The sequence below is a fragment of the Dendropsophus ebraccatus genome, chromosome 8 (assembly GCF_027789765.1).
Source record: "Dendropsophus ebraccatus isolate aDenEbr1 chromosome 8, aDenEbr1.pat, whole genome shotgun sequence".
Lineage (NCBI taxonomy): Eukaryota > Metazoa > Chordata > Amphibia > Anura > Hylidae > Dendropsophus > Dendropsophus ebraccatus.
The window spans coordinates 122,158,420-122,183,381 of record NC_091461.1 but is presented as its reverse complement, the minus strand read 5'-3'; the positions used below and the strand labels follow the sequence as shown (position 1 = coordinate 122,183,381).

The following is a 24,962-nucleotide window of genomic DNA, read 5'->3' as shown; positions in this document are numbered from 1 at the left end:
CCATGTCAGGAACTGTCCAGAGCAGGAGAGGTTTTCTATGGGGATTTACTGCTGCTCTGGACAGTTCCTGACATGGACAGAGGTGGCAGCAGAGAGCACTGTCATACAGGAGAGAATACACCACTTCCTGTAGGACATACAGCAGCTGATAAGTACTAGAAGACTGGAGATTTTTTTTTAAATAAAAAGTTATTTAAAAAATCTCCGGCACTAGTTGATTTTAAAGAAATTATTTGTGGGTAAACTATCCCTTTAAGATTGTAGTGATACAAACAATATAGAAATTCCAGATTCCAGCAAACTTGCTGTAAAATGGGAAAAGCAAAAACTACCCTAACAGATGCAAGAGCACAAGACAGAGGAGATCATCATTTGAAATACTAATTTTTACACAAAGTCCATTTTTAGTTATTTTTTTCTTAAACACACTCGCATGCAAAACAAATAAAAAATAAAAATGAGCGCGGTGTGAGTGGGAACGCTTAATCCTGTTTCAATACAAAAGTCTCTGCTACCTAATGAAAAAAAGCGACACCTGGTGGGAGAGGTAAAAGGCTGACACGCCGCATACACACTAACTATAGATGACGCCGGGCAGGAGGAGAGGACTCCACGCTCACTTTGCAGATGGAGGCGGCCTTGGACAGAAAGCGTTACCGTGCCGTGAGAGATGCCTATCCAGGTTGTCTAAGATGGCGATTGTGATCTGCAGGACATCTGGGTTGGCACTTGCATGGTCTCTGATGCGGTGCAGCTTTTCCAGGCCTCCTTCTTCAATCAGCATGCTGCAGTAGCGGACAGCTGGAGAGAGAGGACAAGGTTAAGATATCTAGACACAGGTACAACATGGAGAGAATTTAACAGCTTTGTGACCACTTGACTGATTGACACCACACTCTTCAAAAAAGTGGCCATAGAGTGGCCAAGGCGGCTCACCATTTTGACAGTGATTTACCTCAGTGAACTGGCGTACAATATAAGGGAAATCCCCACCAGCTTGGATGTGGCTTACATTTTGTTGTGTGGTGAATGGCCCTCTGCCGAACAAGCAGATTTATCAAGGGGCCATTGCACCCTGAAGATCTCCGAGCTGGGGAGAATGAAAGTAGTAACATGCTCTCACCTTCCCCGCTCCAGCGCTGGTATCCCGCAGCTTTGGTCCGGGGGGCTTCTGGGTCTAAGTGGGGACCTAGGATGAGACATGTTAGGCCCACTAAGCCAGTCAGCGGCCGAGACAGGACCACACTATGGCCGCTAACTGGCTGAGCGGGCCTGGCACGTCACAGGTCCCCACTGAAACCCAGAGGTGGCTGAACCAGAGCTGCGGGATTCCGGGCACCAGCACACTGCCAAAACCCCCCCCAGCCCGGAGTTCTCCTTTAATAAACTATAAAACATAGTAATTATATTTATTGTAATATATAATATGTAAATATATCATATAAAATAAATATATAACTTTGCCCAAAATACATACGGTTTTTGCTACAGACATGCTGCATGGCCCAAACTGCCCAAAGCTGCACACCGGGCGTACTAAAACAGGCAAGGAGAGGGAAGAAGGGATTAAAAGACCTGCAAATAAGAGAATACAGATTATAATCTAAAAGTGTTAATAAAACATAAAGCAGTTATAGCTTCAACGACAAGTAGCCTACTCCTAAAGGGTTTATCATGTGAGATTAAAATCCCACTCCTGGAGACTAACAATTCCTTCCATACTTATTATAAGGGATAAGCCAATTTACAGTACTAGAGAAGTGCTTTGCTAGGCTCGGTGGTCGGGTTAGCTAGTCAGCCGGCTGCCTTTGAACTTCATGCCGCTCTGGGTGACTAGAAAAGCTGGATTCAGTCTAGGGACTGAAACAGGCAACTGAATGCAGCAGGTTGACGAGCCGACAGCAGAGCCCAGTAAAGCACTTCACTAGTAGTGTAAATTTGCTCAGCCCTAATAATTTGTTGAGTTTCCTTCCCCCAGTTCTACGCTTGCTACTTTCTGCTAAAGACACAAAAAAACTGTGTGTGAGCCTCTATCTCACCCCCCTAAAGCTTTCTCAGATAGCTTACGTAAACCGTGTCCCTGTCCGGCTGTCTCTCCACTCTTATGTTGGAGGGTTAATCTGAGATCAAGCTGTTGATGACCTCACTGTGATTGCACTATGTAATGCCAGGAGGGTAAAGGCACAATGTAATGCCAGGAGGGTAAAGGCACTATTACACGGAACGGTTAGCCGACATGAACAATGTCGGCTGATTGTTGCAGTCATTTGTCTTTCAACAATGTTGAAAGACAAACGACTCATACAGCAACAATCTGCTGCTATATGCTATGGGCTGCCCGGACAATTTAGCGATGACCCGGGCAGTGGGTCCATCTGGAAAGACACAAGGGGGAGAGGGAGAGAACAGTTTTTTGTGTCTTCAGCAGAAAGCACAGAAAGTATAGAACTAATGGTTAGTATCCAGGAGGGAGGATGATTCAATATGTATTTTACCTAACTGGATAACCCCTTTAAATTGTTCTCAAGGGAGATCGGCTGCTGGCAGGGGTGACTGGCAGCACTTCACTACCCTTCCCTGATTATGACACATTTATGCTCCCAACGTTCATGTGTGTGAAAAATAGCAGTTGGCTATACATTGCTTTTGAAGGTGCATGGAAAATATTGCTCACCTGTAGGCCACCATCTCACACTCAGGTGTTGGCCAACTAAGTATGGCAGAATGCTGCAAGACACAAAAAAAAAAATTTTTTAGAAACATAACGTTGTACTAAAATTATAATATACACACACACTATATATTAGAGAGAGAGAGAGAGAGAGAGAGAGAGAGAGAGAGAGAGAGAGAGAGATAAAAAGATAGATATGTACACACAAATACATATATCTTATCTAAATATTGACTTTTTTATTTTTACAAAAACAGAAAAAAAAAAAAAAAAAAAAGGAGCGACTTACAAGTTCCTTCAGCAATGCATCTCGCAAGTCTAAGGTTAAGGTCCAGGTCTCTTCTCCCCGGGAGACAAGGTGTGCAATGATCCCAGCAGCAAAGTAGCTCACCTCTACCTCCACACTGTGCAGGAGCTTACTGATCTGATCAATGAAATCCTTCCACATGAGCTCTGAGTGCAGCTCCTTCACCTCCGCTATATTATTCTACAAGGAAACGTGAAGACACAGACACAAGAGATCAGCAAAACAATGAAGGTGACAATGAAATGGCATAATGCAACATATTACTATATACTGTACATATATCCTGATTCAGGGGCTTCACCTTTTTTACCAACGCAGAGCAATGTGCAGGCGATAATGATTTTATGGACTTCCAGTACTGGGGTGCACATGGCGGCAACTTAGCAAAGTAGATACGCACTGTGTCCCTCTGCCGCCTATACCAGTCATCACAGCCTTACAATGGAAAAGGAAAAATGGCACCAACAGGAGCTGTCAATGACTGCACCTCTGGTCCTCACACAGCAATGAGCTCTATTACAGGCTCTGGGGACACACAGGAGCTTCTAGTGCCTGGGCTGCCTCTCACAGACTACGGCCACTGAAGCAGCCAAAATCTTGGCTCCTGATATTACAGCTACAGTGGAAGCAGTCTTTATGCGAATTGTCTGACTACTCTACTAAGACAACCGAACTGGCAGAGAGACTCAGCATGGTAAAGGAGGAGTTGTTCACCACTAAAGCCAAGTTACAGCAATCTCTACGAGCCTCAGGGTTTATGACTAACTACATTTTAGTATATTAGAGGGAACCTGTCACAACTTTCATGCGTCCTGAACCCGCGGTTATTGCATTGGTCCCTGGCGGCTTCCGCATGCCAGATTCACCTGGACTGATATATCTTCCCCAATACCCAAACAGGAACAGATGAATCCGGTGGGGCGAGGAGAAACAGTCCACCACAATGATTTAAGGTTCAGACAGCAGGAAAGTGATGACAGGTTCCCCTTAACAAATACATAATATGCAGACAACTCTCACGTCTTACCAGCAAACCCAGGACCTTCTGCTGAATGGAAGACTCTGACGGAAATGTCTTGGAAAAGAGAGGGAAAAGAAAGTTAGTTTTTAAAAAAACTTGGGTCTTCAGTAGTGTTGAGCGGATCTATCAAACTGTTTGGGTTCTCGCTCTATACCAAAACGTTCAGCATTTGATCCCCTATGGCTGTATCCATGTTTTTCAGGACTCCCTAAGGGTGGCATCCAACTTCTGCCACCCCGGGGAATCAATTGCCAAGCGTTCGGGTTTAGAGAACGAACCTGAACAGTTTGACAGGATCACTCAACACTAGTCTTTAATATGTAAATGAAGTTGATAAGGTCTTTATGTGAATTCTCTTGTTTCCTCCCACAATTCTTCAATATGCTGACCATGGAGGGGAGCGGACTAAGAACAAGGAGCAACAAGCGCTTATCTCTGTGCAGAGCGGTGGAATACGAGGCCATTTTATTTTACCTCAAGGACCTTCATAAAGAGTTCCAGGCCTTGGTTCTCTATAAAATGTCGACATGTGGTGGGCGATTCATCTGTCAGGTTCCACAAAGCACTGAGTGTGAATTTCAGGGTGGTGTCCACTAGACTCTGGCTTGTCTTTTGTCGTACAATTTGAAGAAGTTGCTTTTGGGGGAATAAAAAAAAAAATAAATTCTGCGCACGATCCATAACCTTGAAGAAAAGTTATAACAGACTTATATTGCAGGTTACATATTCTGTAGACCTATGTAAGATACAGCACTATACAGCAATCGTAACTATTTTCTGGAATGTATAGTTTGTTTGTGTGAGAGACCACACATCTGAGTCCTGCACCATGTCTGGAAAATAGGCCAAAAGTAGCGACTTTCAGACTTTGGTAGGGAATGGGGGGGGGGGGGGGGGGGGGGGATTCCTCACTTCTTATCTGTGCATCATCAGGCAAAGCCATCTACATTAAAGAGGAGCAAAGTGGAAACAGGTTTGCAGAGTCCATTATAACTTATGGAGGGGAAAGGGGAGAGGGAGATGAGTGAGCAGGGACAGCAGAGAAGCAGCTGTACAGTTTGGAGACTGTCTGGGCACACAAAACGCAGGATTCACAGGTCAGAGCATATCTGGGAGCTTAGTGACAGAAGATTGCAGGATGATGTGCTGTGCAGGGCTGCCTTTTCTCCTCTCTGTGCTCCCTAATCCCCCCTCAGTCAATCCCCTCTATATAGAGCATAATGGACACAGAAAACTCTTCTGAAGTGAGGGGGGGAGGTAGGAAAACAGCTTTTTGGGTATTGAAGGAAACTCTTTTGCTCAATAAAACCTATTACAATCCCTTGTACTATTGATACTGTTAAAAAGTGACATTTAAATGACTGTTACGCTTAGGGATGCTGAAGTCAGTCTGCAGAGGGCTCAGACACTTACCCGCACAATAAAGAGCTCGGCTCCCAGCTGCGCAGTTTGTTCAGTAGATAGCTGTAAAAAATTAATAAAATAGGTCAATAGAGAAAAGTCAGCCAAACCCTCCAGTTTTGGCAGAAGTAACAAACTACCTTATCTGCATGGGCATGACCTGTCTCTATACAGACAAATGATTTCAGGGAAAGGAGAATTGGGCACAGTCATTGTGAACCTCTACTGCACCCCATATTATGACCTGTGGGGTGGGAGAAAGCAGTTCTGCTGCAAAGATGACCTTTTAATGCTAAAATATATCCCACAATACCCTGATCAGAGAGCACCTTCTGTCTGTACCCCAATCAATACCCTGATCAGAGAGCATCTTCTGTCTGTAGCGGCAGTGCACTTAATATGAGCCCATGACAGCACCCCTGGAGAGCATCCATCTTCTCCTCTCAAGAGAGGAAACAGGCCAGACCTTGACTTGGGAGACCACGGTAGGTGCATGTGCCGCTGATGCCAACAACGATGGTGAATGCAGGAGGCGCAGAGCATCTGATATCAGCGGCGTATGTGCAGATCGGTAAGTCGGCACGAGTGTGCAGCAGAGGAGAGGTGGCCAGAGCGCAGCACCAGCACCACACTAACTCCTGTTTGACTTCTCAAAATAGTAGAAGAAATTATATTGAGCAGCATCACCTCCACTGAAATAGTAGTGAACTATGCCACAATGCGCACTGTCAGCACCTCGGGTCGGTACCAGGTGCTGAAGGATTCCCTGGAGCCTTCAACCTGTCATGATGTTTCATGCATGTTTCTAGAAAGATGTTTGTTCCAACTCATTGTCTTATTGTGTAAGACCTCTATGGTATTGCTTATTATCCAACATATCAGGACTTGCCCCACATGAACCATCCAGTACGTACTTTTGCTATATTTAGCTTGTTAGGCGGAGGCTTTGTCAATGGTTTGTTATTAATAAAGATTATTTTCATATATTTTTGGTGTCTCTTTGGTGTTTTTGAGTCTCTTTAGGGGGACACCACCTCTTTCAACCAATCATTGGCCTCCTCTGAGCATGGCCAGCAGGGAAAATCCCATCCGGCCCTTATGTAGTCTGGAGGTCTACTATGGCGCTATGGACGTGTCACACAAAGCTTGCAGACCTCCGATGGAAGTCCCTGCACACCACCATTCTCAGGAAGTCAGACACAAACCATCATCTGGAGCCTAAAATTCTGTGCCCAGGGGAAACATGGACCAGAGGAGAGGGAGACTCGGCCATAGTGGTAAGGAACCAAGGGCCCAGACTGCAAGGTGGCACCAATCCCAGAAGCTTACATTGGGTGGTAACCGAAATGTCCAGGCAAGTATGTTGTGGACAGGGTGCCCACAGTCCCTGCTTCACCCTGGATTTTTTTCTTCTGCTCCCAAGACAGGAAACAGAACTGGGGCTCATAGGAAGGTCTGGCATTTTATGTAAAAATCCTGGTGGCTTTTTCCTGTCTTGAGGAAAAGGTAGCGATCCAAGGCTGCCATCATAGGGCGAAAAGGAAAAACTATATTACATATATACATGCAAACCTTTGCTGCGAGAATAGAAATGATAGCAACAGCCATTCTCTGCATGTTCTGATCTTCATGATTGCACAACCACTGCATCACAAGCTTTGCTGCATCGAACCTGGAAAACAAGGATATGATTAGTACAACAGTGACAGTAAAGCACATATCCGCACTGACATGGAAGGGCAGCATGAGCGTGTACACAGACAGGGATAGCATGAGCGTGTATACAGACAGGGATAATCTTGCTTATGTAAATGACTTAGCAAATGTTTATTATATATTTGGGTTACATAGGGAATTCTATCAGACATCTGCTCAGTACCTGTTGAACGGAACGTCTTGCAATATTCTATCGCTGCAGAGGGACAGCAGGCAGTTCTTCTGCAACTAAAAAATAAAAAAGGGCAAAAAATTACCTGTAATATTCAAGAAATCATAAGTCACACATTACTTAATATTCATAAAACAAGACTAGTCAATGATTGGAACAAATTTCCAGCAGTTGTGGGTAGGTAAATCTACAATAGCGGCCTGGTATAAGCATATATCTATCCTAAGATAATAAAACCAAAATTACTGAAGCGGGTGGACTAGATGGACCAGGTGGTCTTTTTCTGCCGACAATCTTCTATGGTCGGTATAACAAATACCAAAATTAATAAGAAGTTCAAAAAAAGCAGGGATGGGGAACCTTTGGTTGTCCAGCTGTTAAACTACAATTCCCATCATGCCATCCCATTAAAGCTTTGGCTGTCTAGGCATGAAGCAAATTGTAGTTTTTCAACAGCTCAAGGACCAAAAGGTTCCCAACCTCCGCTATCAAAGGTTATATATCATCCAGGTATAGTATTCAGTAAATTATTGGTAGAGGTTACACACCTCATTCAAGCTACTGAACGATACCCTGTGTTATATCCTTAAACCAATATATTTATAGCAGTAGTGTTCCCGGTGATGTCATCAGGCTAGGACATCACCATCAATACCTCAGTGTGAGGTCAACCTCTGCTCTAAAGGGAACGGTTTACACAGGCTAGCGGGCATAAGTGCACACGTCATCCTGTCTCCAACGCATGCTCTCCAACACCTATTCCTCATACTGTGGGTGTGTAGAGGGTAAAAACGGAATAAACCAATCCTCATGTCATTATGCACATTAGCCATGTTAATGGTTCTATTGTGTAGACTGGTCTCCTTGCTCAGATTATTCGTTAGTCTCTCACAGTAATCTAGTTGCTTATAATAAACTATCTTGGTAAATACAGACATAATATTTATAGTGTGTAGTCTACTATCCAACACATATGTGGGACATTTATAGCATGAATTACTACATCATTATGTGGCCCTTTAATTTCATCACTGGTGGATGTATTTGTTTGTTTACACAGGGTTATGTGAACTACGGAATGGCGACGGAAAACCCATTGCGGATTCCGCAGCTCACACCCACCCGCGGACTCTGGCTGCCGCACATGTCCGCCCGTGCCATAGATTCCATTCTATGCACGGGTGGATTCCTCCGTACGTCCAAAGAATAAACCTGCTCACCTTGATGCAGTTGTACGGTGGCAACATATAAGTGGATGGTGCACGGATCCAATGGTGGCAAGCCGGATAATCCGTCAGGAAAAGGGGTAAGTTCCGTCACTCCAAAGAAAAAGAAGATTAAAATGTGGAATCTTTATTTCCTTCTTAGATAAAAGCTGGGCTGTTGTGTCTGACCAAAAAGCTAAGCTGTTGGTCGGACACAACAGCCCAGCTTTGGTCTAAGCAGGAAATAAAGTCTCCACGTTTTAATCTTTTTCTTTAGAGTGCCGGAACGTACACCTTTTCTGACTTCCTGCAAGACTTTATAACTTTCTGACACCTGTTGATTTGAAATATATTTTTTTCCAGAGTACCCCTTTAAAACTGGCTCATTATTGTGAATAAACACTCATACGCCACAACAATCAGCCTGTGAATAAGGGAATTTTAGACAGGTTTATACCCCAGGAGGCCAGACACAAGTGCCTTGGCATAAGTTACAGATAACATGACATCAGAGTGTGTACCGGAATTTCACTCGTCATACCTGCTGGTGGTTTGGGAAATTCTTCATAGCTTCTAGAAGTAAGTGTGTTACATCAGCCAGCAGCTTCACAGGCATCCCAGCTGCTAGATCTTGTTTTGTCAAGTTAAAAACACAGGCGCTGGCAGCTAGTTGTACCGGCAGATTGGTCGGGTGGTTCCTCATGCCGATCACCACCAACTGTAACAAAAACACAAAAGTCTATTAGGGATTATGCACCTTTTTTTCTATTCCACTGGAAGTATACACCAAGCATATTCCCTGATGTTACCACTTCTGGAAGCCTCCATTGTGTACCACTGTATTGAGCTACGGTGCAATCCCTTGGCCATCCACTCCAATTGTGTAAATTGTATACTATGCAGCTACCAATGGATTCTTGCCTCATTACCTTCAGCATCTCTGGATTTGCTTTTTCCATGGCATGTGTCAGACTAAACAGGTGAAAGAGTGCCTCACGAACAAAGAAGGAGCGTTCGCTATATCGGCGGAGGGCTTCTGCAATCTGGACCTGATTCGCTTCCCCAGAAACCTTTAAAAAGATACAATAAGGATCAGTACAAAATCACAATCAAAAACATTATTAAAAAAAAAAAAAACACACACGCAACACAACATATAGACGCTATTGAGCGCTTTTAATAACTTTCCAAATGATCTCCTGGGTGTAAGATACCAATCCAGCTCACTGCACTGGTGGATACAAAGACTATAACCATTGCGATCTGTGATGCTGAACGTAATGTTAAGAGACTGGTGTTGCATTGCCACATAAAATAAAATTGCCAGATCAAAGAGAATTTAACAACCAAATCTCAATTGTAAAAAAAAAAAAAAAAAAAAAAAAAAAAAAAAAAAAAAGTGCACAAACTTTTTGTTCTAATCTTTTTTTTGACAGTCACTAAAGGGTTAATGTGTGACTGACAGGCCAGACTGCACCTACGTCATCCTCTTCCATGATGTGTGGCACGTGCAGTGTACTGGTGAAGCCATCATTGTGGATGGTTTCAGTACAATTTGTGCTGATCCCCTTTAAGATAAAGGGGTTATCCAGCGCTACAAAAACATGACCACTTTTCCCCCTCTTTAAAAACCCATGTGAAAGCTCTGAGTGTATATATTTTAAAGGTATCCTTAGGTGATGGGCCTTCATCAGGCCTGTATACTTGTGAATCTATCCCAATGATTTAGTACAATACAAAACATTGTAGGGCTATACCTTCACACTGCCATCTCCGGAGAGGAGCTCTGAGTACCCGGCCTCAGTGGCCAGAAGACCAACAAACTGGATCTGAGGGCGCTGCAAGATAAAGGCCTCCACCGCCTTATCAGTCACATGCTTTCTCCCAGAGATGTCCAAGGAGACTAGGCTGAGCAGGATATCCTTCTGTTCCAGCAGACGACAGGCTATGTCCGATGTGAACTGTTTGTCATCAGATATATCCAGATGACTGAGATGCTCCAGTTCTTTGATCACTTCCAGTATATGCGTAGTTGTCATCTTTAGACACTTCAGGTGATGCATCGTGAGGGATTTCAGTCTGTCCTTGCAGTTCAGCAGAGCAGAGATGTCAGTCACCGACGTGTTAGAAATATCCAAGCTTTCCAACCTGGGAAGGGAAGCGACGTCTGCAAGATCTTCATTGTAAAACAATACGTTAGTGATGCTCAGAGCGCGAAGTCCGGATAACCGACTGAAGCATCGTTCATACGGATCCTCCAGGGATAGGGTCAGAGAGTTGAGGATCAGGCACTGCAGGTTCTCCCGGACCCATTTACTACTGCTGAGCCCAGATATTATATCAGTAATAGTTATATCAGCATTCACCCCTGTTGCATCCATTTCCACGAATTTGTGGTGGCAGAAAGCTTTCCGGAAGGCTACGGCAGAGATCTTGGCCTTGCGGATACAGGCTCGCTTCAGGCGCAACTGGCTGCCACGGAAAATGCCGACTGTTACCTCATTGAGCTGCCCTAAAAAAAAGAGACAGTGACATAATATGACAACATGGCAAACTCAAAGCTAAGTTATAGAAATAGATTTTTTTTTATTTAGCATAATTTAAAAGTGTTTTAGTAAGTCAACGGACTATAAATTCTAGAGCACTGGGTTCTACAATATTTACCCTGAAGTTGTCTGAACCCAAATGTAACAAATAAGTAGTTGCACTTAAAGAGGACCTGTCACCCCTCGTGCCGGGGTGACAGGCTCCTGACCCCCTGTTAGATCCCCCTATACTCACGTGATCCCGCCGGGTCCCGCTTCCTGAGCCGGTCGGGTCACGGAGATATCAGCGCCCGAAGCCCGGCGCACGCGCTGAGAGATGAGTCGGATGCCCATAGAGAATGACAGAGCATCGGACTCCCCATTCATTCTCTATGGGCATCTGACTCTGCTGTCAGCGCGCGCGCCGGGCTTCGGGCTCTGATATCTCCGTGACCCGACCGGCTCAGGAAGCGGGACCCGGCGGGATCACGTGAGTATAGGGGGATCTAACAGGGGGTCAGGAGCCTGTCACCCCGGCACGGGGGTGACAGGTGTCATTTTAAAGGGGTACTCCAGGAAAAAAAAAAATTATACAGTGCCAGAGATGTGTAATTTACTTCTACTGAAAAATCCCCAGTCTTCCAGTACTTATCAGCTGCTGTATGTCATGCAGGAAGTGGTATATTCTCTCAAGTCTGACACAGTGCTCTCTGCTGCTACCTCTGTCCATGTCAGGAACTGTCCAGAGCAGCAGCAAATCCCCAGCAGAGAGCACTGTGTCAGCAGAGAGCACTGTGTCAGACTGGAGAGAATACAACACTTCCTGCAGGACATGCAGCAGCTGATAAGTACTGGAAGACTGGAGAGTTTAAAATAAAATTAAATTACAAATCTGTATAACTTTCTGAAATCTGCTGATTAGAAAGAAAAACATTTGACACCGGAGAATCCCCGACACTGACAGGGGACACATTGAGGTCTCCTAGGACTGTACCCAATTCATATTCAGACAACTTTACCCTGGTGTTACCATCGATTGCCCTAAGCAGAATGTACAGGAAAACACTGTGACACAGAAACTATGTATTACACTCCATCACTCTTACTTTGAAGAGCCATAGTTCGCAGTAGTTGATCGGCCACCTCCTGAGGGAACACCGCGGCATCGTGTAAACACAAGGTCCCATCCGATCTCTTCCAGCAAAACTTTTCGAGGTTGGCGCTTAAGTAATGTAGGGCTATATCGATCAGTGACTTTGGGGTGGCTTCCTCCTGGAAGATAATGGTAAAGGTTACATTTACAAGTAAGGGATGGAAAGCAAAGCCTCTTTATAAACAGTGGCAGTAACAGGACTTGCATCCTTGTGGACTTGTTTTCCTTCCAGGACTTCCCAAACTGCTGAAAGAAACTGGTCTAATAAAATAAAAACACCACAATGTATACACACATACACAACTCTATACATACACACAAAAACAAGTTCAGCATTACTCACTACACCCCTGTATTACGTTGCAGCTGCTCACACACGTCTGGGGATTAGGTAGGGAACTGCCAGTCCTGTCTGTCCCCTTACCCCCTGTATCCCTGCCAACTTCTTGTCCATGTGGTGTTTCTTCCTACTTAGTGTTCCTTATGGATCTCTTATCCTCATGTCAGGCCGTCAGTATTTGATCAGCTGTTTGCCAGAGCCACAGAGACCCCCTGCACAGAGCCCACCCTTTCACACTATGTCCCCCACCCTCCGACAAGGCAGCGCCACAAAAAAATCTGGTGCAGCCCTGATAAATTCCACCACCCATTGTGCTCAGGCAAGATGGCTGCCCCATAATTATGTACTCAAAATTTCAGAAAAAAAAAAAAAAATACAAACGCATGTTTTATTACCTGACTTAAATCAGTAAACAAAATGTAAGTGACGCATTGATTGCCTCTAAGGATCAAATCTGCTGGGCTTTAAAGCGACTCTGTACCCAAATCCGCTGCGTATTTGCTGCATATACGGTGTGTTTGTATCCTAATGGTGCGTTTACACGAAACGATAATTGGTCCGATCGTACAATTAACAATGTCGGAGTAACGATTTTTTCATAACGATCAGCGTTTAGACGGTACGATATATCGTACTGAAAAATCGTTTTGCGATCGTGAGCATGCGTTACCTGCTCCGCGTAGCAGGTCTTCGAAATCCCTGACTACCCTCTTCAGTGCATTAATTGGCTGAAGAGGGGAGCCGGGGATTTCAAACGGCTCCAATCAATGCACTGAAGAGGGGAGCAGGGGATTTCGAAGACCTGCTACGCGGAGAAGGTAACGTATGCTCGCGGCGGGGGTGGCGATCAGAGCGGCGGCGGCGATTGGGGCAGCGATCAGAGGGGCGAAGGCGGGGGTGGCGATCGAGCCAGCGCAGGGGGCTGCAGATGAGCGGGGGGCCGGACTTTCGCGCGACGACTGTATACACGGAACAATCGGCAAATTTTTTGCGAGCAACGATTTGATAACGTTGAAAGATCGAAATGAACGATTTCTCGTTCATCGTTTGATTGTTCGCTGCATTTACACGTACGATTATCGTTCAAATTCGATCGTTATCGTGCAAATTCGCATGATAATCGTTACGTGTAAACGCACCTTAATGCACGCACACTCTAGGCCACGCCAATTTGAAACAGGGCTGCAAGTTTATTAGGACAATAACTGCATCACCTGCCGAACAGATCCCAGGACAGAGCTTGGATTAAAAGCAGCTGATGGTACAAGCGGTTAGGAGGGGCAGATTGTGGGTAGAGTCACTTTAAATCATCCTATTACTCCCCATTTTAGGCCATGTGACACATCAGACATTTATGTCGGTGACCTGGATTGTAGTCACCCAGTGACCGGGGTCGGGTCACGCTCTGAGGGTGTTTGGGCTCAGACCCCTGAAGATCTATGAAATCCTTGGGGTCTCCGCCCTCACAGGTGTCACACCTGATGGGAATCGTAGTTTTGCCACATTTGGAGGGCGGCAGGGTTGACACCTCGGCCATACAGGACGGCAATGTATACGTGCAGGGTGTCAGCTTATTGTGGTGTGAACACGGCCTAAGATGGTTAAAGGGATTCAAAAACCCAAGTATAACCTGTGCAATGAGTTAGTAAGGGGGGACCCCACCTCTGCAGCCATGGAGCCCACCCAGAGGGAACACCATGCTGAGGGGCCATTGTAGTCTATAGGAGTTATAGGAACAACCCCCCCCCCCATTAAAAGTCTGTGCCCCCCATAGAGCTGCAGTATTAGGGGTCACCCTACTCTCCATGTGTGTGGCCTCCTATAGCGCACCGTGTATACCGCCCGGGAGCCGGGTACCGGGGGGACACACCGGGCACACACGGCTCTATACGGGGGCACACCGGGCACACACGGCTCTACACCGGGGGGGGGGGGGGGGGGGCACACACGGCTCTATACCGGGGGACACCCACCATGTTACCGCTCGGTCCCCGCCGCTCTCCAGCCGCCTCCGGACGGTCGGGAAGGCCCCGCGCCTCACACCGAGCTCTCTGCCGGCGCCCCAGCTGCTGTCGGGCCCGTAAGAAGTGTCAGCCTCCGGGCCGGAGTGTGGTGGGAGGCCCGGGCGCAGCAGGCCGGGAAATGAACGCGTTGCTACGCAACCTCTCTTAAAGGGACCGCAGGGATTAGCTGAGTGCGGGGTCAGCCGGGATCCCTCTTACATAATGGTGACAGAGAGGCCGGACACATTCCCTGACAGACAGCAGAGCTACATGCCCTGACACACAGCGGGGGCCACATGCCCTGACACAGAGCGGGGGCCACATGCCCTGACACACAGCAGTGGGGCCACATTCCCTGACACACAGCGGGGGCCACATGCCCTGACACACAGCAGTGGGGCCACATTCCCTGACACACAGCGGGGGCCACATGCCCTGACACACAGCGGGGCCACATTCCCTGACACACAGCAGCGGGGCCACATTCCCTGACACACAGCAGTGGGGCCACATTCCCTGACACACAGCAGTGGGGCCACATGCCCTGACACAGAGCGGGGCCACATGCCCTGACACACAGCGGGGCCACATTCCCTGACACACAGCAGCGGGGGCCACATTCCCTGACACACAGCGGGGGCCACATTCCCTGACACACAGCAGCGGGGCCACATTCCCTGACACACAGCAGCGGGGCCACATTCCCTGACACACAGCAGCGGGGCCACATTCCCTGACACACAGCGGCGGGGCCACATTCCCTGACACACAGCGGCGGGGCCACATTCCCTGACACACAGCGGCGGGGCCACATTCCCTGACACACAGCGGCGGGGCCACATTCCCTGACACACAGCAGCGGGGCCACATTCCCTGACACACAGCAGCGGGGCCACATTCCCTGACACACAGCAGTGGGGCCACATTCCCTGACACACAGCAGCGGGGGCCACATTCCCTGACACACAGCGGGGGCCACATTCCCTGACACACAGCGGCGGGGCCACATTCCCGTCATAGAACAGAAACTATCTGTGACCAATCAGAGAGCTGCTTTCATTTCCTCACAGTGTCCGTGTCAAAGTGAAAGTTGAGCTCTGATTGGTTGCTACGGGCAACCGAGATCATTAATACCAGACGGCCCTCCAGCTGTGGCAAAACTACGACTCCCATCAGGCCTTGGGAGCTAAAGCTTTGACTGCTCAGACATGATGGGAGTTGTAGTCTCACCACAGCTGGAGGGCCCTGAGTCTGACTCCTGTGATTTATAGTTATTGATGGATCACATGTGATTGGCAGCGAATATGTTGGAGACCCCCCCCCCCCACACCCCACACACACACACACCAGTCAGGCAGGGGCCCTGCACCCCCTCTAAGGCCACAATGACTATGATATTATGAATGTCCATGTGTATGGGGAGATCAAGCAAACTTTCAGCTATTGAATGTGTATGGCCGCCTTAAAGGGGTTTTCCATTTTAAAAACACTTGTCCCCTATCCACAAGATAGTAGCCATGTATGAGAAGGCGGTGGCTCCGACCTCCGGGCCCCCTGGGCGTCTCTCTATCAGCGATCTGGCTCCTTTGTTATGAATCGAGTCATAAATCGGCACGGTGACCCAGAGCTCCATTCATTCTCTATGGCAGAGGTCTCAAACTCGCGGCCCTCCAGCTGTTGCCAAACTACAATTCCCATCATGCCTGGACAGCCAAAGCTAAAGCTTCGCTGTCCAGGCATGATGGGAATTGTAGTTTGGCAACAGCTGGAGGGCCGCGAGTTTGAGACCCATGCTCTATGGAACCTGGATGGGGGAACAAGTGTTTTTTAAATTGGAAAACCCCTTTAAGGCGGCGTTCTCACAACACATGTGGCCAAAACCAATGAGCGTCTCTGAAGGGTTAAATCTGCCCTTCTGGGAACCACAGAGATCTGTGTCCTTATGTAAGAGCTGGAGAGGTCTTCTCATAGCCTCAGGCCCCACACGCAGGGTCGTGGTCCAGGCCACAAGAATAACAGGCAGGTCCGTCCCACTATGGACCTGAAATCACAGATCACTGCGGTCCGTGCATTGCGGGAGGTGTGAATGTGGCCTCACAGAGGATGTCAGGGTCCCCCCTGCCCGATATATATAAAGGGGGACACGCGGGACCAGGACACTTTCAGAGCTCTATTTCTCTTCCCCTGATGGGAAAAACAGATACAGATTGGAGGAAAGAGCTGTGACAGGAACCTGGGGACTATTTAAAGGGATTGTTCATCAAAACAAATTTTCTTTCAAATCAACTGGTCCCAGCAAGTGCCAAAGATTTGTAATTTATTTCTATGTAAAAATCTCCAGTCTTCCAGTACGTATCAGCTGCTGCATGTCCTGCAGGAAGTGGTGTATTCTCCCCAGTCTGACACAGAGCTTTCTGCTGCCACCTCTGTCCATGTCAGGAACTGTCCAGAGCAGCAGCAAATCCCCATAGAAACCCTCTCCTGCTCTGGACAGTTCCTGACATGGACAGAGGTGGCAGCAGAGAGCACGGTCCCGGTTCCTGCTCCTACCGATCTGCTGAGTCCCTGATCCCACACACAGCAGGGCCACAGGCTGCCTATCCACACAATGTTATAACCTGCTCTGACGTCATCATGCAGCGCCGGGCTCCGGCGTGTGTCTGTCGTCATGGAAACACTGACTTCCGGGGTCGCTGCAGTAGGCGGGGCCTGGAGGTCACTGTGACCGGCACATGAGGGCGCTATGGCCGGGCTGGTGGATTTCAAGAACGAGGAGGAAGTGAAGGAGTTTCTGGAGAACCTGGGCACGGAGTACTCGTATCAGTGTCACCGGGAGAAGGACGCGGATGGTGAGGGCTATATGCTGTGTGCGGGACCGGGGGAGGAGCACTACAAGGCTCAGCATGATGCTGTATACTGTGTGCGGGACCGGGGGAGGAGCACTACAAGGCTCAGCATGATGCTGTATACTGTGTGCGGGACCGGGGCAGGAGCACTACAAGGCTCAGCATGATGCTGTATACTGTGTGCAGGACCGGGGGAGGAGCACTACAAGGCTCAGCATGATGCTGTATACTGTGTGCGGGACCGGGGGAGGAGCACTACAAGGCTCAGCATGATGCAGTATACTGTGTGCGGGACCGGGGGAGGAGCACTACAAGGCTCAGCGTGCTGCAGTATACCGTATAGTGTATGTGACCTCTGACACCACCTGGGGGATGAGCACTACAAGGCTCAGCATGATGCTGTATACTGTGTGCGGGACCGGGGGAGGAGCACTACAAGGCTCAGCATGATGCAGTATACTGTGTGCGGGACCGGGGGAGGAGCACTACAAGGCTCAGCATGATGCAGTATACTGTGTGCGGGACCGGGGGAGGAGCACTACAAGGCTCAGCATGATGCAGTATACTGTGTGCGGGACCGGGGGAGGAGCACTACAAGGCTCAGCATGATGCTGTATACTGTGTGCGGGACCGGGGGAGGAGCACTACAAGGCTCAGCATGATGCTGTATACTGTGTGCGGGACCGGGGGAGGAGCACTACAAGGCTCAGCATGATGCTGTATACCATATAGAGTATGTGACCTCTGACACCACCTAGGGGAGGACTACAAGGCTCAGCATGCTGCAATATACTGTTTGTGTGACGGGGGAGGCGCACTACAAGGCTCAGCATGCTTCTGTATACTGTATGAATGATGTGTGTGTATATGTGACCTCTGACACCATCTGGGGGAGGACTACAAGGCTCAGCGTGCTGCAGTATACTGTATAAATGATTGATATGTGTGTATATGGAAAGGAGCACTGCAAGGCTCAGCATGCTGCAGTATATTGTACAGTGTATGACTCCTGTGTGTACATACATTATATATATATATATATATCTCCATGCATACTAGGGCTGGCCTAAATTAATATTGCGGTTTATCGTACATGTAGCCGTGGTAACGATAAATTGAATGATAATTATGACACGCCCCTTTTAAAAGCCACACCCCTTTTGAAAACCCCATTTTCCGATGATAATACAAACGTGGATTTACTCCATAGAACAATGTGCAGCAAACTTCACAGGTAATATACAACGTTTTGGCATCTCCTAGTGGCACTTGAGAATGGCGTAGGAGACGCCAAAACGTTGTCTATTACCTGTGAAGTTTGCTGCACATTGTTATATGGAGTAAATCCATGTTCTCACGTTTGTATTACCATCAGAGGATTTTTACTAGCTGACTTGATCCAAGGTCTGGGATTTGTCTGCTGCCACCCACAGTTCGTTTATTGTGCTGCCTATATTTTTTGCTATATCTATCTATATACATGTGGGGGAGATTTATCAAACATGGAGTACAGTGACACTGGCTCAGTCGCCCCCGGCAACCAATCAGATTCCACCTTTCATTTTCCAAAGAGTCTGTGAGGAATGAAAGGTGGAATCTGATTGGTTGCCGGGGGTGACTGAGCCAGTGTCACTGTACTCCATGTTTGATAAATCTCTCCCTGTCTGTGTGTGTGTGTATGTATAATATATATAATATACACACACACACACACACACATATATATAGACAGACAGGAGATAGATGATAGATAGATGTAATGATATTCCAAAGGATCGCCCACAGCACTCCAGTTCGTGTATCAGAATACGTGATTTATTGAAACATAATAGTGCAGCTGTGATCCTTTGGAATACTGTGGAAGTCCTGGTCAAGACTACCTGCGGGCACCCTGTATCTTCATTATCAGAAGTAGTGCTGCTCAGAGATTCAAAATACTTAGATGTAATGATAGATAGATAGATCGGAGATAGATAGATAGATAGATAGATAATAGATAGGAGATAGATAGATAGATAGATAGATAATAGATAGGAGATAGATAGATAGATAGATAGATAGATAGGAGATAGATAGGAGATAGATAGATAGGAGATAGATAGATAGGAGATAGGAGATAGATAGATAGATAGATAGGAGATAGATAGATAGATAGGAGATAGATAGATAGATAGATAGATAGGAGATAGATAGATAGATAGATAGATAGATAGATAGGAGATAGATAGATAGATAGATAGGAGATAGATAGATAGATAGATAGGAGATAGATAGATAGATAGATAGATAGATAGATAGGAGATAGATAGATAGATAGATAGATAGGAGATAGATAGATAGATAGATAGATAGATAGATAGATAGGAGATAGATAGATAGATAGATAGATAGATAGGAGATAGATAGATAGATAGGAGATAGATAGGAGATAGATAGATAGATAGGAGATAGATAGATAGATAGATAGATAGATAGATAGATAGGAGATAGATAGGAGATAGATAGGAGATAGATAGGAGATAGATAGATAGATAGATAGATAGGAGATAGATAGATAGATAGATAGATAGGAGATAGATAGATAGATAGATAGATAGATAGGAGATAGATAGGAGATAGATAGGAGATAGATAGATAGATAGGAGATAGATAGATAGATAGGAGATAGATAGGAGATAGATAGATAGGAGATAGATAGATAGGAGATAGATAGATAGGAGATAGATAGATAGATAGGAGATAGATAGATAGATAGGAGATAGATAGATAGATAGATAGATAGATAGATAGATAGGAGATAGATAGATAGATAGGAGATAGATAGATAGATAGTAGATAGATAGATAGATAGATAGATAGATAGATAGATAGATAGATAGATAGATAGGAGATAGGAGATAGGAGATAGATAGATAGATAGATAGATAGATAGATAGATAGATAGATAGATAGATAGATAGATAGATAGGAGATAGATAGATAGGAGATAGATAGATAGATAGATAGATAAGGAGATAGATAGGAGATAGATAGGAGATAGATAGATCTCTCTCTCTCTCTCCTGCACAGGAATCCTCTGCCCCCGTCCCGTCAGTGATGTAGCACATATATCTGTGTCCCGGGCAGATCGTCACACACAGCTGCTTCCAGCACTGCCAAAAGATAAGGAGGCAAGGAGGATTCCTGTGCGGGACAGAGTGCGGTGCCCGGTGGAGGGAGGATGTTCTGACCCATACCTGACCCCTGCAGCCACTTTATGTACGGGAGAGGGGAGGCAGGGTACACCGTGCAGCTTCCAGAGCCGCCCGGAAGCAGCAGCAGCGCTGAGCACACAGCACGCCTGTGCGCAGCCTGTCACATCTCCAGTCTTCCTCCTCAGGAAGATTAACAGAGGGGAGCAGAGCATGCGGCCGCTGGTGAGGAGGAGGAGGGAGGGGGGAAATACCGCAGATACCGTCCTGGCAGAGTTGAGGTCGGTTAACCGACGCCAGAGACGGTATCGGTATTTTGATGGTATACCACCCAGCCCTAATGCATACACAGATCTATGGTCCGGTGTATGGATATAGCTGTGGGATCTGTACAGGTGTTTGGGTGAAGCAGGAGGCTCTGGATGTGTTTCCTCTGTGTGTAGTGATGCAGCCGGTATGGACAGTGTGACACAGGACATGGCCGATCCTCGTGTGTCCGCGCTCCATCTCTGTTATGGACACTAAGCAATAAAATGCTGCTGCTCTATTACATCAAATTGATTAGTTAGATTGTGTCTGCTCAGCGGCCTCATACAGGGGTAGAGCCTAGAACATATGGGCAGCTAGGGGGCGTCACTGAGGTCAGAAGGGCAGAGACCTTCATAGGACCATGTGATTTGGTTTCTGTTTGAGATGTATTCGGCCTCTGTATTCACATATCGGCCTCTCTCTTCTCTTCCAGGATGTCACCGCTTAGCCGAATATTTGGAAAACATCAAAAAAAACTTTGAAGCCGCAGCGAAAATCCTAAAGATAAACTGTGAGCAGAACGAGCAGAGCGAGAGCTGCTACAGGCTGGGGGCCTACCATATTACTGGGAAAGGTATGGAGGCTGGGGGCATACCATATTACTGGGAAAGGTATGGAGGCTGGGGGCCTACCATATCACTGGGAAAGGTATGGAGGCTGGGGGCCTACCATATCGCTGGGAAAGGTATGGAGGCCGGGGGCCTACCATATCGCTGGGAAAGGTATGGAGGCCGGGGGCCTACCATATCGCTGGGAAAGGTATGGAGGCTGGGGGCCTACCATATCGCTGGGAAAGGTATGGAGGCTGGGGAGCAGGCCTGGTACATAGGGACAAAGCTTTAAAGCTGGGGTACAGAACCTTGGCTCTCTGGCTGTGGCAGAACTACAACTCCCATCATGCCTGGGCAGCCAAAACTTTTAACCCCTGCTTTAAAGGGAAACTAGTAGCAGGTTAGATGCATGCAACCTCATCTTATGTCCTGATAGCACACAGGGGGCTGAGGATGAAAGTAGTTTCCTTACCTTGGTCCTTGCTTAAATTTGTAGTTAAATCCATAATCCGCCAGATTAAAAGGATAGTTCACAAAAAATTTTTTGGTGCCAGCAAATGCTAGAGATTTGTCTTTCAGTACTTTTCAGCTGCTGTATGTCCAGCAGGAAGCCATGTATTCTCTCCAGTCTGACACAGTGCTCTCTGCTGCCACCTCTGTCCATGTCAGGAACTGCCCAGAGCAGGAGAGGTTTTTTATGAGGATTTTCTACTGCTCTGGACAGTTCCTGACATGGACAGAGGTGGCAGCAGAGAGCACTGTGTCAGACTGGAGGGAACACACCACTTCCTGCAGGGCATACAGCAGCTGATAAGTACTGGAAAACTGGAGATTTTTACATAGAAAGTTATAAAGATTTGTAATTTACTTCTGACACCAGTTGAGTACCTCTTTAAGCTTTACATTCTGTCTTGCAGAGATGATGTAAACTATTGTAACTTTTGGGTCTTCTGGTTGTTACAGGAGGGCTTCCGGTTGACCTAAAAGCTGCCTATGGCTGCTTCCTAAAATCCTGCCAAAAAGGAGGGAAGAAGTCTATAGATTCCTGCCATAACGTTGCCCTTTTGGCTCAAGAGGGTCGTGTAAATGACGGGAATCCGGATTATTCTGCAGCCCGGGACTATTACACCAAGGCTTGTGACGCCAAGTTTTCCCCAAGTTGCTTCAACCTCAGTACAATGTACTTAGAGGGATCCGCTGGATTTCCTAAGGACATGAGCCGGGCTCTGCACTTCTCTGAGAAGGCCTGTGAGCTGGGCCATGTCTGGGCATGTGCTAATGCCAGCCGCATGTACAAACTGGGGGATGGGGTCAGCAAGGACGACGCCAAGGCAGAAACCTTAAAAAAACGCGCTAAGGACCTGTACCAGAAGCAGAAGGAGGCCCCGGAAATTACCTTTGGGATGTAAAGCACATTGGGATAGAAGAAGGATTTCTACCTTAATATTAAGTTTTTTTTTTTTTTACAAAATGGACGATATAAATAAAATTATAACTTAACCTTCTGACTTGTATAATGTCGAGATTTGGATATAATATAAACTGAAGCTAAAGCATTGCTGGCCGATCCCATGTATCCAGATCAAGAAATGTCCTGTATGAAAATAGATGGCAGAAATGGGTTTAGTGTTTGTACAGCTCCACAGTATACGTGTGTGATACAGGAGGAGCCGGGATGGAAGCGTCTGTCAGACTGCACAGCATTGTGGGTCGTATACCTGCACCATCGGGATAAGGTTACATTCTGCTGAGGTCATAGATGCTGTCCTGCCTGGTATACAGGAGCATATTAGGACCTATACCTGACCCCCGACCCCTGCCCTATCTAGTGAAGCAGCCACTGGGTAGAGATGGTCCTGTATCTATCTCTAATAACTGGACCATGCAGACCCAGCAGCCATTTCTGCAGGCGGGATGGACCCCCACAATATGGGATGTGGGTCCCTTCTCCCCTTGTTCTGGACTGGGGGGGTCTCTTGACACCAGTGTGCTTGCATGGCTCTTTTCGTTCACTTCTATGTCAGTTCCAGAAAAAGCCAGAGGATATCTCTACAGGTCAGATTGGCTTGTACTGAATATAACATATTGCGGAAATGTCTGATATATTGATCTCCCCCCTAGCTCCAGCACCAATGATGTTCTCATTGCTTTATGTGGAAACTCTATGCAGAATATCCGCTGTTACTGTAAGACCAGAGCGTATGGGATCCCCAGCCCCAACAGCAGGGAACCCCGAGTGGCTGGTTAGCCCGGATCCGTCAATAGACTAGCCTGTTCGGGCGTACTCTGTAATCTAATCCAGGCCGGCCACGTTTTGGTGAATTTCTTGTTGAAATCCTACAGGGATGATGTAAGGCCCCCCATTAACATCAGATCATCCACTTAAAGGGAACCTGTCACCCCCCGTGCCGGGGTGAAGGCCGCCTGGCCCGCCCGCTAGAGACCCTTATACTTACCCCATCTCGCCAAGTCCCATTCCTGGAGCAGGTCCCGTGACGGAGATATCTTCGGACTTACCCCTTCTTTTTTTTGGGGGGGGGGGGGATGCAGGCACGTGCTGCCATCACTAAAAATGGAGCAACAATTGTTTGTATTTCTGAGTCGGATACTACAATGGCGCAGGTGACAGGTCCATGGAGAGTATAGTGACTTGTCTGATCGTACTCCGCACTGTGTCCCAGAAAGGGGCTGTGTTTTTCTAATGCCGGATAACCCCTTTAAGTAACTTCTGCAGATGAGAGGGGGCGGGGCATGTTGTGGAACACTCTCCGAGCTCCTCTCTACTGCAGATGGGCACGTGGGGGAAAGAGGAGCGGCCAGAGGGAGTGTAGGCCCTCTACTGCTGACCGGATATCCCCTCTAACTGACCACCTGTATCCTGTATAAGAACCTAGTAGGCAAAAATTTTTAAAAAATAGTACTCACAAGTTAGCGCTGTCCCAAAAGTCCAAAAATAGCCAGGAAATTAAATCAATGTTATAATTTATTGTGAGAGCACAAAGTTTACGCGTTTCAGGAGTTTTGACATTCGCCCTTCATCTGCAAGCTGCACTGTTCTGATGAAGGGAGAATGTCAAAACTCCTGAAACGCGTAAACTTTGTGCTCTCACAATAAATTATAACATTGATTTAATTTCCTGGCTATTTTTGGACTTTTGGGACAGCGCTAACTTGTGAGTACTATTCTTTTTAAATTTTTGCCTACTCTGTCACACGGGCCCCATTTTTTTTGGGAGAATCCCGTTCCCGATACCTGTGGCTTGCAGTCCCTTATCCTATCCAGCACCAGACTCACTGATTCATAACTACCCCATCGGGGTGATATGCACATAGCCCAAGGGGCTTGAAGGTGAGTGTAACCATTACACCCCCTTTACTCCTGGTTCCATCACGGTGAGACACGAGGCGCCGGCGCCCTTGTTTTTTCTTGTTTTTATTTTGTATAAGAACCCGGCAAAGATTGCTTAATATCCCTGCAGCACCATCCCATGCATTACACTACCCCTCCCCCACCCCCTGACTGACTGTCTCAGCGTATGGACCTCATCATA

The 24,962-nt window shown here is 46.9% G+C and overlaps 2 protein-coding genes across 2 annotated transcripts; one reads left to right on the top strand and one right to left on the bottom strand.

Moving 5' to 3' along the window:
- Positions 1–381: 381 nt before the first annotated feature.
- ZYG11B (zyg-11 family member B, cell cycle regulator) lies at positions 382–14,691 on the bottom strand. Its single transcript, XM_069979499.1, has 14 exons — positions 14,485–14,691; positions 12,125–12,290; positions 10,251–11,005; positions 9,423–9,563; positions 9,035–9,211; positions 7,280–7,344; positions 6,973–7,072; positions 5,413–5,463; positions 4,474–4,635; positions 4,006–4,053; positions 2,961–3,158; positions 2,675–2,727; positions 1,478–1,575; positions 382–801 (listed from the first exon to the last, which is right to left on the bottom strand). Exons 1-14 carry the CDS (start codon positions 14,485–14,487, stop codon positions 617–619), a joined length of 2,202 nt encoding a protein of 733 aa, XP_069835600.1. The 5' UTR covers positions 14,488–14,691; the 3' UTR covers positions 382–616.
- A 2,481-nt stretch (positions 14,692–17,172) lies between these two features.
- On the top strand, positions 17,173–22,916 carry COA7 (cytochrome c oxidase assembly factor 7). Its single transcript, XM_069979498.1, has 3 exons — positions 17,173–17,363; positions 21,294–21,434; positions 22,375–22,916. Exons 1-3 carry the CDS (start codon positions 17,258–17,260, stop codon positions 22,818–22,820), a joined length of 693 nt encoding a protein of 230 aa, XP_069835599.1. The 5' UTR covers positions 17,173–17,257; the 3' UTR covers positions 22,821–22,916.
- Positions 22,917–24,962: the final 2,046 nt, after the last annotated feature.

Bases quoted from the DNA above. Each gene is read 5' to 3' on its own strand.
- COA7 (XM_069979498.1), top strand. From the start codon at position 17,258: ATGGCCGGGCTGGTGGATTTCAAGAACGAGGAGGAAGTGAAGGAGTTT. The intron at 17,364-21,293 runs GTGAGGGCTATA...CTTCTCTTCCAG, and splicing joins CCGGGAGAAGGACGCGGATG to GATGTCACCGCTTAGCCGAA. The intron at 21,435-22,374 runs GTATGGAGGCTG...TGGTTGTTACAG, and splicing joins CTACCATATTACTGGGAAAG to GAGGGCTTCCGGTTGACCTA.
- ZYG11B (XM_069979499.1), bottom strand. The intron at 7,345-9,034 runs GTATGACGAGTG...TTTATTTTTTAG, and splicing joins ATTTCCCAAACCACCAGCAG to TTGCAGAAGAACTGCCTGCT. The intron at 4,636-5,412 runs GTAAGTGTCTGA...TTCCCCCAAAAG, and splicing joins CCGAGCTCTTTATTGTGCGG to CAACTTCTTCAAATTGTACG.